At 53.5% G+C, this 11931-nt stretch overlaps 1 protein-coding gene and 1 long non-coding RNA gene across 2 annotated transcripts; both read right to left on the bottom strand.

Annotated features, from left to right (window-relative positions):
- Nucleotides 1-7021: 7021 nt before the first annotated feature.
- Nucleotides 7022-8434, bottom strand: LOC309682534. Its single transcript, XR_014270126.1, has 2 exons — nucleotides 8330-8434; nucleotides 7022-8200 (listed from the first exon to the last, which is right to left on the bottom strand). It is a non-coding gene; the product is annotated as an uncharacterized lncRNA (long non-coding RNA).
- A 9-nt stretch (nucleotides 8435-8443) lies between these two features.
- Nucleotides 8444-11494, bottom strand: LOC309682588 (guanylate-binding protein 1-like; the record flags this gene model as incomplete). Its single annotated transcript, XM_082496698.1, has 7 exons — nucleotides 11274-11494; nucleotides 11056-11183; nucleotides 10507-10616; nucleotides 9988-10190; nucleotides 9628-9870; nucleotides 9048-9328; nucleotides 8444-8770 (listed from the first exon to the last, which is right to left on the bottom strand). Coding segments are annotated over exons 1-7 (1485 nt in total), but the record flags the coding sequence as incomplete, so codon positions are not given.
- Between the last annotated feature and the right edge of the window lie 437 nt (nucleotides 11495-11931).

The raw sequence follows: 11931 nt of genomic DNA, 5'->3' as shown, positions 1-11931 counted from the left end.
ATATAGTCATTGAAAACTTCCCCTTTAACTACCCTCTTGAAACTTCTCCAATTAGCTTCTGAAGACTTGAAGAAGAGACCAGGCACACGAGGGCTCTCTGCCTTGGAATGAGCCCCATGGTGGTTTTGGTGCTGAGTCCATGGACCTGCAGTGTTGAGAGGAGATTGCACAATCTGCTCAAGGAGTCAGAAGGAAACGCTGAAGTTTCCTGGAGTATTAATGAGCCCCACTGAGGGCCAATTCCAAGACAACCTCCCCACGGACACGTTAGAGCAGAAAATTGGAGGCAGTGATGACAAGCAGGCACAGGCCAAGCAGCGGTGGCTCTGGTGCTGAGTAAAGCCTTGGTGTGTTTTATCACGCCAAATGCCAAGCCCTGACCCCAGCCCCTCAGAAGAGAGATCCTGTCCATCCCACACGGCTCAGGGCTCTTCCTGGGATGTGTGGGTTGTGATGCCAGGATGCCAAGGACAACAGTACAACACCTCCCAGCCTCCCCACGGTGTGCAAGGTGGCAACATGGCCTCAGTGCCATGAACCCTGGAGAAATAATTGCAGCATCCATTTTAGCCCCCGGAGTGGCGTCAGCTAAAGCGCTTGCTACGCTTAAGAAGCTTGAGTGTTGGCTGGCCAAGCGATCTAATGCTACATCTTCAGCTTTAAGTAGTTTACTACTAGATGTAGACTCAGTTAGACATGCCAGACTGCAGAATCGAGCTGCAATAGATTTTTTGTTGCTGGCTCAAGGTCATGGCTGTCAAGATTTTGATGGGCTGTGCTGCATGAACTTATCAGACCATTCTTAATCTATTCATGTACGCCTCCAAGAGTTAATGAAACAAACGAAAAAGTTAAAGGAAGAGGACGGGTTCTTCTCTTTTGATCACCTTTTGCAAAACTGGGGGCTCTCGGGATGGCTGGTTTCAATGGTCAAAGCAGGATTAATAATATTGTTGATAGTTGTAGTTGTGCTAGTGATGGTGCCATGTCTCATCTCCCTGCTGCAAAGGGCCCTGCAGCAGGTGATGGGGGCGGCATTTGTAGCACAAATACAAAAAGGGGGAATTGTGGGAAACTTTGGCTGGTCCGAGGGATCAGAATGCGAGCTTAAAATTGACCTTGAGCAGATATGCGTGTACCCTTGAAGAGACTGGGGAGTCCTGAGAAGAGCCAAGTAAAAAGAAAAGGGTTGGCAAACATCCTGGCTTTGACCAGAGCATGAACAGCGCGTGATCAACAACTGTATTAGGTGGCTGGCGTGTGATGTGAGAGCGTATTGGGCAAAAGTAGAATGGTAGAATATATGCATAGATAAGCACACGGGTAAAAGAATATAAAAAAGCACTGCTTGTTAAATAAAGAAATTGGATTGCTGCAACTTGATGTTCAGTATCGTGTCCGTCCCAAAAATGACACCAAACTTGTTCTCACCCCGGCATGTCCCTACATTTACTGACATCTCTCCATCCTCACTGGCTGTTCCTTCAAACACAAAATCATCCGTTCGGGAGGGGCAAAAGAGGAAAAAAGAAAATACAAGGTGAAGGCAAGGAAAAGGTCATGGCTGATCCTGGGCCGCATTAGACAGTGTTGCCCGCAGGTGGTGGGAGGTGATCCTTCCTCCTCATTCAGGGATGCCGAGAAGCTGGGTATGCGACCCAGACAGCAAAATGTTAAAGTCCCCAGGGTAAAGGGAGGAAGTGGTATTTGCCATACCACGAAAATTTGTTTATGTTCTCCGGAAGAGAAGCACATGTCATCTACTGGCTTAGCAGTTAAAAAGCACAATGAAAATATTTAGGGGTTTGATGTGCTGATTGGATGAAACTGGTGCCTGGCAGACTGTGGCGCGTGGTCCTTCGGGACAAGCACCGAGACCAACCCCGGTAGGAATTGGGAGGCTACAGTGCGTGCACTCTGCACAGCCCAGAAATCAGCAGTGTACTGCAGGATCCGATTGCTGCTGCAGCAGGAAATGGAATTTCGCATGTCATAAAAGACTCAGAAAAAAGGCACAATATTGTCCCACCCCTGTACAATTCACTCCTCTGGCCAGTCTGAAAACCGGGTGGGAGATGGCACCTGAGAGTTGATTATCAGCATAATAATATGTTATCGTGTATTGCTGTGCCGACACATCTCCGCTAATGGCTGCGTACCCGCTAGTGCAGCTCTAACAGCCACGCTCCAGGCAGCCGCACACCCCTGGATGGCCGTGCTCCATGTCGGAGATATGTTCTTTACGGTGCCCTCGCCGGAGGAGGATAAAGAGAAACTGGCTCTTCCTTGGGAAGGAAGACAATACCCCTTTAACAGACTCCCACAGGGCTACAAACATTCACCCGCGATCGCTCATGCTGCGCTTGCTGAACTTTCACAGAGCGTCCCGCTTCCTCAGGATGTGGAACTCTGCCAAGAGATGATATTCTGACTGAAGGAACTTCTCCTGAGAGGGTGGTGTGTTGTGAAGCTCACTTATGACCTCACTGACAGTAAAGCCACAGGTTTTGTTTGAACAGTAGGCAATGTTTGTGTACCCACCATACACCCAATCAGTGCACTGCGATTAAATTGTACTCTGTCTGTCAGAACATAGAGCGTGGGCCTGAGAAAATGGGAACAAATGGCCAACCATTGCTCTTAAAGCATGTGTTGTATGGCAACAGCAAGGATTTCTTGGGGAAATAACAGCATTAAGGCCCAAGACATCCGTCTTGACACCGAACAAAATGTTTGTCATTTTGAAATACATCCTGATGAAACCCCTGAAACTGTCCTTGTGCACGTTGGAAATGGATGTGCTTGTGCAAGAACCCTTTGTGATTCTGTAGTTACAGACACCACCACTGTAGGTATACCCAGTCCCTGAAATATCTGTCTTGGTCGTTTTGCTGTAGTCCAAGCCTGGGTGTCCCAACAGAAGACATGGACCTGCTGGAGGGGATCCAGAGGAGGCCACAAAGATGCTGCGAGGGCTGGAGCCCCTCTGCTGTGAAGACAGGTTGGGAGAGTTGGGGGTGTTCAGCGTGGAGAAGAGAAGGCTCCGGGGAGACCTCAGAGCCCCTTCCAGTGCCTAAGGGGTCTCCAGGAGAGCTGGGGAGGGCCTCTGGGTCAGGGAGGGGAGCCATGGGACGAGGGGGAAGGGTTTGACACTGAAAGAGAGGGGCTTTAGGTGAGATATTAGAAAGAAATTCTTGGCTTTGAGGGTGGTGAGACACTGTCCCAGGTTGCCCAGAGAAGTTATGGATGCCCCAGTCCCTGGAGGTGTTCAGGGCCAGTCAGGACAGGGCTTTGAGCAAACTGGGCTGGTGGAAGGTGTGGGGACTGGAACTAGATGGTCTTTAAGGTGCCTTCCAACCCAAACCATTCTACCATTCTATGATTCCTTGTCCAAAACAGCAGTGGTCTGGTTCAGGCTCCAAAGGACGTAGAGGTCTAAGTCTTAACCCGACCAAGAACTTCTCTATCTCTAAGTAGTTCTCTGAAAACAGAGAACAAAGGAACAGAGTGACACAGTGAGCATCGATGCATATGAGCTTGGAACACCGATCATGCAATTAACACATGAAGAGCAGGAGGCTTTTCCAAGACTTCTTTGTCAAGGAACAAAGTAAGCTGTGGGTACGAGGCCTCTCATGCATACTTTTCCCATCGCAAGTCATTTGACTACAAGCCCCCTCTTTAGTCATGGACTCTTTGAAGTTGGGAAAGACCCTTAAGACCATCGAGTGCAACCGTTAACCTGGCCCTGGCAATCCCCCACTAAACCATGTCCCCAAGTGCCACGTCTACTCGTCTTTTAAATAACCCCAGGCTATTTCCTCCTGTCCTATTGCTTGTCACTTGGGAGAAGACACCAATGCCCACCTCGCCACCACCTCCTTTCAGGCTATTGTAGAGAATGTCTCCTGTCAGCCTCCTTTTCTCCAGTCTAAACAACCCCAGTTCCCTCAGCCACTCCTCACCAGATGTGTTCTCCGGACCCTTCACCAGCCCTTCTCTGGACATGCTCCAGCACCTCAATGACTTTCTTGTTGTAAGGGGCCCAAAACTGAACACAGGATTTGAGGTGGGGCCTCACCACTGCCGAGTACAGGGGCACAATCACTGCCCCAGTCCCACTGGCAACACTATTCCTGACCCAAGCCAGGGTGCTACTGGCGTTCTTGGCCACTGCGCACAGTTCTGGCTCATATTCAGCCGGCTGTTCACCTACACCCCCAGGTCCTTTGCTGCTGGGCAGCTTTCCAGCCATTCTGCCCCACAGCTGTAGCACTACCTGGGGTTGGTGTGACCCAAGTGGAGGACCTGGCATGACAGCTTGAGTGATCCTTTTTTGATCTCTTCCTGCTGAGCAGCTGCCTGCATGGCCATGCTCTCCCCTGGAGCTGGGACACCTCTCAAGGTTGCTCCTTGTGGCAGAAACCTCTCACCAACTGCAGATCCTTGGTAAGGGACCGGTGTTGCTCATAATCTTGCATTATAGCACACCAAGGTTTTGTATTGCAAACTTTGATTCTGAATTGGTAGTTTTGAATCATTGTGTCCTTCGTGCAGTAGGTAATCGAGGGAACCTTGCCACTGAAGTCACTCTTTACAACATCATATTTCAACAAAACCATTTTTGCTGATACCTTTAGTAGTGGTTCTTTAAGATGTCTTAATCTGCTGTCCACCACAAATTGGCATCATGGACAGGACGTTAAATCTGATCTGATCAGGGTGACCAAGTAGGTCAGGGGAGTGATGCTTATAAAGCACAAGAAGAGGCTGAGAGACGTGGGTTTGCTCAGACTTAAGGAGCAAAAGGGAGACTTCGATGCCATCTTCACTCAGTGGGAGGTGACGAGAAGGAGGACGTGGAGCAGCGTGGCTGTAGAAACATGTACAGAGCCCTTACACTTCTCTGTGTGATCCAGAGCAAACTTTGCTGTTCTCAGTGAGATTCATCTCACCTGTCTCTGGCAACCACAGCACTGATGTCCCTGCCCACTGGCCCACCTCTGCTGCCTTTGCAGGTGCTGGGATGCTTCTCCTCAGGAAGAAGGCAAACAGGGTTGAGAGGACCATGCTCATTTGGCAACAGCGGGGCACAGCTGGACCCTGTGCACCTGCTTTGCAGGAGGAAGAGATCCTGACTGGGAGGACAGATCAGCAGATCAGCTCACCGCAGTCTGCCTCAGGGAGATATTTTGGGGCGCTCTCCTTTCAGAGGCAAAGCCTGAAGGCAACTCAACTCATACCACACACCAGGTCTGCATGGCTTGGAGGCAATGCCTGCTGGCCCCAGGGCCAAGGCTGTGAGGAGGAGAGCACTGCTCATGTGGGTCAACAGTTGGCTGAGGACTTGGTGTTGGTGATGGGGTTAGGGGCTCAGCCACCACGGGACACTGTATGCAGATCAGTGTGTGCCTGGCAGAGATGGGATTCACTGCCCCAATGGGGCAAATGAATCTTTGACCTTGTAAGGGAGGCTTTGAAGTAAGGGTGAGAGGGCATCCAGCAGCGTGTGAGGGAGTGGCAGAGAGGGTCGATGAGCAAAGCTCCGGGGTGATGTGACAGGAAGGGATTGAAAAATCAATAAAGGAGACCTTAATCAGGTCACCTCCAGCACTTGTGTGTAACAAGGAAGTGCCTCCGTGTCACCGTGATGGAGAAATCCCCAAAGCCTCTCCAGGAACTCAGCATGCTGGGGTGCCTCTCTAAAGTCTCTGCACATTAATGCACGTGGCACGGGGAATTAACGTGAGGAGGGAGAGATCTGTGTGCAGTTGCCGGGCTACAATCTGTTTGGGAACGCAAGATGGCCGTGCCCAGAGGGTGGTGGTGAATGGAGTTCAATCCAGTTGGTGTGCGGTCACAAGTGGTGTTCTCCAGGGCTCAGTGCTGGGGCCGGTTCTCTTTACTACCTTTATCAATGACCCGGAGGAGGGGATCGAATGCACCCTCAGTAAGTTCGCACATGACACTAAGCTCGGCGAGCGTGTTGATCTGCTTGAGGGTAGGATGGTTCTACAGAGGGATCTGGACAGGCCGGACTAATGGGCCGAGGCCAATGGTATGAGGTATAAGAAGGCCAAGTGCCGGGTCTTGCACTCGGGTCACACCAACCCCAGGCAGTGCTACAGGCTTGGGGCAGTATGGCTGGAAAGCTGCCGGGGAGAAGAGGGCCTGGGGGTCTTTAAAAGACGTGTAGGTGTGGCGCTTAAGGACCTGATTCATTGGTGGAAATTGCAGTGTTAGGCAGTGTTGGGCGAAAAGGCTTCAAGTTATGCCATGTGAGGGTTAGACTAGGTATGAGGAAAAATTTTTCACTGAAATGGTTATTAGACATTGGAATGGGCTGCCCAGGGAGGGGGTGGATTCGCCATCCCTGGAGGTGTTTAAAAAAGGAGTAGACGTGGTACTTGGGGACATGGTTTAGAAGCGGTTTTGCCAGGGTAGCTTAGTGGTTGGACTTGATGCTCTTCAAGGTCCCTTCCAACCTCAGCAATCCTATGGTTCTATGTGGTGGGGCGGCTCCCAGGACTAGAGTGTGGCAAGGGAGGGTCTCACGGTGTGGGGGCTCAGGAGGGCAAAGAGCACCGGCACAGGAGCCTGTGGAGGAGCAGAGCCTGGGCTTTGTCCTCGGGAGCTTCCCCAGGACCTTGCTGGGTGAGCAGGGGCTGTGCTCTGCAAACCTTCCTCTCTCACGGGCAGACCTCCCCTGCAGGGATGGAGTGCCCACAGCGCAGGAAAGTCTCTCCAGGGGCTAGTGTCTCTGGCGTGGCAGGGGTGACTGCCTTTGGAGCAGCCCCTCTGTCCAGAAAGAACTCAAAACCCTCTACTCCTTCACCGTACTGCAACGGTTAGTGTCCCTGCTTCTTCTCATGCTGCAGGTGAACATTTCATTCCCTGCAGGGAAGAGGGACACCCCTTTGCCCATGGGTGTGGTGGGTTGACCCCGGAAGGCAGCTAAGCCCCACACCACTTGGGGGATGGAGGAGACAATGGGAAGGGTGAAAGTGAGACAACTCATAGCTCACGATAAAGACAGTTTAATAGATAAAGCCAAAGGTGCCTGTGCAAACAAAGCAAAAGAAGGGATTCATTCTCCACTTCCCATCGGCAGGCAGTCAGCCACCTGCAGGACAGCAGGGCTCCATCGTGCGTAGCGGTGGCTTTGAAGACAAACGCCATAACTCCAAACATCCCCCCTCCCTCCCGCTTTCCCCCGGTTTCCATTGCTGGGGCACAGATTCATATGGTCCGGGATATCGCTTTGGTCAGTTGGGGTCAGCTGTCCCTGCCGTGTCCCCTCCCAACTCCTTGCCCACCCCCCGCCTACTCCCTGGTGGATGAGAAACAGAAAAGGTGCAGACACGCTTCGGTGACAGCTAAAACAGGGGGGTGACACCAACAAATCCAAAACACACAACCACCCTGGCATCTAAGGAGAACATTAACTCTCTCCCAGCCAACCCCAGTACGATGTGGGGGACACTTCCCACGAACCCTCTGTACAACAGCCATCTCCTGCTATACCACCTCAGACACCCTCGGGAAGGGGCACTTGGGGATCTCTTGGGCTCAAGAGAGACAAGAGGCAGCAGCATGCAGCTGGGGTGAGCGAGCAGAGAGCACGACAGCCCTCTGGGGACAACTTCCTCACCGCTTCAGAGGGAGAAGAGCCTCCCGAAGGACCAGGGTGGGAAGAGCTACAGAGCAGAGGATGGCTTTCACCCACTGCTCCCTGGGTCACGGGCTCACTCCTTCTGGGTCCCTCTGCCCAGGACCGATGCCAAGCAAACCAGGTAGCGCCCACCACGGGGATTCCTGCTCTACTCACAACCTCACAACGTTCCCCGTGCCTTCAGATGGAGGGAGAGAGCAGGTGCTCTGGGAGGGAAGAGGACAACAGCTTCTCCTGGAGGAGACACGCATGAAAGCACTATCTACAGTGCAGTACAAGGGAACGTGGATGTCACTTCCCTACTCTACGGCAAGCGTCTTGCAGGAAAGGCTTTCAAACTTTAACAGACTGTTACATGGGCACAATACACACCTCTCTTACTTTGTGACTACAGTCTTGGTAAATATTTCAATGCTTTCATAAGGGAATACACCATAAGCGTGGCATTTGAGAATATACTCTCTCTATTCATCGCCTTCCACTGGGCCTCCCACGCCTTCTGAGCTCTCTCATACTGCTCCTGCACACCTGGGGACAGAGGAACAGAGGTGTTGCAAAGGCGGGAGCTGAGCTCCCAAGCTCCCAAGGACTACTCTTGTCCCCCCCACCAAGCTTGGCCCTCGACAGGCAGTGACATTTCTGCCCCCCAGAAGTTACTTTTCAGCTCCTTGTCCTTCTCTGCCAGGGAGAGTTGGGTGTTGACGATGATTTTTTCCAGAGCCTCTATGCGCGGGAGGAACTCCAGCAGGACAGCATCAGCCTGCAGGAGCACAGATAGAAGAGGAATCGGGGGGAGAAAGAGCAGCAGGGGGGAAATGGTTTCCTGGGGGAAGGGGATGGGACGTGGAGCCTCTCCCCTTGAAGGGGAGCTGCTCTTGTGCCTACCTTCACCCCCTTGCCAGGCAGCTCCCAATATTTCTCCAACAGTGCCTGCTGGTCTGCTTTGAACAGCTCATAACCCCCTGACACACTGTAGGCACCAGCACTGATGTTTTTGTCTATGTCTTGGTAGAGGTTCCAGAGAGCAGCCTCGCAATTGCGACGGGACACCTCCTCGTTGGCCTTGCAGAACGTCGCCTTGATGGCCTCCACCTGGCGCTGTCCAGAAAGATGCAGAGCAAAGGCATCAGCCCAGGCTGAGCTGCGGCCGCCACTCATATCCTAGGAAAAATCAAGCCCTGTTTCCACGGAAATTGGAATCTCCATCTGTGGAGTGATCACTGGCAGGTGAGAGATGGGGAGGGCACTGTGTACCCACAGACATCTCTGCACCGAGTTGCACGGGAGAAGAGGGCATGCCAGGCACAAGAATTAGTCAGCAGGATAGGGCAAATATGTCCCTGGGGAAATCATGGTTGGGCTGGGGAGCACCTACTGTAAGATCTGCTTGGAAATGGCAGATGTCATCCCCGAATGCCTGTTTCTGGAACAGCTCCAGTGCCTCCCGCTCGCACTGGCTGTGCAGATCCAGGAGCTCCTCAACGGTCTCCGTCGGCAGCTGTGCCCGCTGATCCATCAGATCATGGTACAACTTCACAGCCTCTTCCAGTGCCGCTGCATTTGCAATCTTGGCCAGGGCGAGCACCGCACTCTCCAGGCATGGCACTGCCCCGCTCTGGATGGCCTCCACGTAGGCCTCTGCCAGTTTCCCCAGCACTGCCAAGGACGACCGAGGATGAGAGATCGGCAGCCCTAACACAACCCAGGCTCCCCTTTGGCCCCGGCTCCTGCCATATCCCTGCTGCCTCCCTGCCAGAGTCTGCCTCAACTTCTCTTCCAAACACTTTCCCACCCGCCTCCAACACCCAGAACCTCCAAATCCAGAGGCAGGCACAGCAGCCAGCAGAAAACCTCTCCCTTTCCCCACCGGCATCATTTGACCCTGCATTTGACCCCTCCCCAGACACAGTGCCAAGAGCTGCTGGCCACCCAACCCTCTGGACAGCCGTACTCACACGTCCCTGTTATGATGCCGCCACCGGGGATGGTCTTAGGTGAAGACTTCTCCCAGATGTGCCTGCAGAATTTCTCCGCCTGCTGCTGGAATTCAGGATTGATCTCATGATCCTGAAGCTCCTCCAAGCGGACCAGGTCCCTCTTGTGGGCTGGCTGCTCAAAAACAAAGCACTTGCGATTTGGAAAGAGCTGGCAGATGCATTCCCGGGGCTCATTGTAGCGCTGGATCTCTGGGCTGTTACCTGTGGGGTAAGGGGACACGGAGCAAGTTCACCGGGATTGGGCTGCTCTTGACTTACCCTGAAATGCCGCTGAGTCTGGGGCTGGACGTCTCCAGCAGCACAGCACCATTCCCTTACCAGCCTTCAAATTCAGTGCCATCTCCAAGTAGTCATCGTCAGAGATTTCCTTCCCATCCACCTCCATCTGTAGCGTGAAATCCCGGACAGTCCAGACAAACGTCGGGAAGAAGGAGACAAACTTTTCAGAATCCTTCCGTTTATCGTTACTCTGCTCGGGTGCTGCTTTCAACTTGACATGCTCGGACAGCTTCATCACATAGCTAGGGAGCTGGCTAAGGAAAGAGGGAGCTCTGCTCTGAAGGCAGGGGCATCGCCATCCTGCAAGCCCCCAGCACTTCCTGGGCAAGAGGGGAGACTCTGCGGGGACAGACAACTGCAGGGAACCACCGGAAGGAGGAGGGAGAAAAAGCCTCAGCCCTCAGCTCCACCACATGGCACTCCTGAGGACTCAAAGCACATCACTGGGCACCACCAGAAGGTTCTGCCACTGTCAGTAGGAAGTAGCATTTGTCAAGCCCTTGCCCACCACACAGGCAGAGGAGGGCATCCCTGGTGCTGCTGTCCCACCAAGGATACTAAAGTTGCTCCATGGCCTGCTGGTCAATGGTGCCTCTGCTGTTGTAGATCAGGGTGCTGGAGAGCAGTACGGTGAGCACAAAGATCCAGGTGTCGTTCTTGGTGTCGCCCTGGAACAACAACCCATGCCTCTTGTTAACAACACTCCCAAAGTCTGAGCAGAACCCCAGAGCCCCAGACCCTGAGCACCCCTAACCAACATGCCATGGCAAGCCCAGTGTTTGGAGACATCCACCCCCATGCCACCCCCATGTCTTTCTGCAGCCGCGTTATCCTCAACTCTTTACTCTCAGGGTGCCACCACACCTCTATCCAAGTGCTCCCTGAGCTCCCCATTCCCGTTCTGCTGCTCTTTGCCAGAGAAGCAGAGGAATTTGGCACTTTCTCTACCCCAACCGCCTTCCCCGTGGCCGCCGGCTCTTCCCAGCACACAGGCTGAAGGCCTCCACCGGTGGTGGGAACACCTGCACTCTGGTCCCCGTGGCTGGGCCCTCAAGAGCTTCCCCAAGTGCTGGGAATGCACAAAGGCAGCTTCCGCCTCTGCCACACCTTCTCCACGTCGCCCAGCCCTTCAGTGTCCAGCAGCACCAGAGTGTGTCCAGGCTGGCAGGGGTGAGGTACACACCACATCCAGACCCCTTTGGTGTGGGACTGCAGGCCGCAGCCCAGGGAGAAACCTGTGGGGAGGACGCACGGCTCTCCAGAGTGCTACATAGAGAGGGGGAAACCCAGGTACCTTGGCCAGCCGGGGCCGGGACCTCCCTCACCTTTCCTCTGACCAGCCAGCCTGTTCATGAGGTAGGACTTGCCAGTGCGGTACAGCCCTGTGATGCCCACCACCACCACAGGCTGGGTGATCTCCGACAGCACCTGCAGGGCCTCCTGATGCACCACCAGCCTCTTCGTCTGGCTGTTCTCTATGAGGCAGACAGGCTCCGGCATGTGCACTTCAGATGCCATTGCTGACGCAAACGCAGCCTGCGGAGGAGACGGCGAGACGGCATGCTTAACAAGGTGGGGGCACCCCACAGTCCAAACAGGGACAGTCCTTATCACTCTGCTTCATTTCTCCAAGCCAATCATGCTTTGCATCAAATTCCTTCCACCACACCTCCTCTTTTGGCCCATCGCAAGCGATGCTGCCAAGACAACGACGACACTTAGAAGAGGTGCACAGCCCCTTCCCGTTGGCCACACAACAGGAATGGCTCTATTCTGCAAATCCCACAGGGATCATGGAGTGCTCTGCATTGTGTCCTGAACCCCCCGTGGAAGTTTGCTGAGTGCCGAATTGTGCAGAAATGGGTGTGGGACAGAGCAATGGCCTCAGGCAGGGCTCTAGGGCAGAGGAATGGCTGCAGAGTCACAGCAGCACCAAGGGAAGGATAGGTTAGGGGGTGAAATTCAAGCTTCTGGGAGCTGCCT

Source organism: Vanellus vanellus (assembly GCF_965231255.1).
Source record: "Vanellus vanellus genome assembly, chromosome: 30".
NCBI classification, from domain to species: domain Eukaryota; kingdom Metazoa; phylum Chordata; class Aves; order Charadriiformes; family Charadriidae; genus Vanellus; species Vanellus vanellus.
The sequence above is the reverse complement of the archived record's forward strand: the minus strand, read 5'-3'. Positions and strand labels throughout refer to the sequence as shown.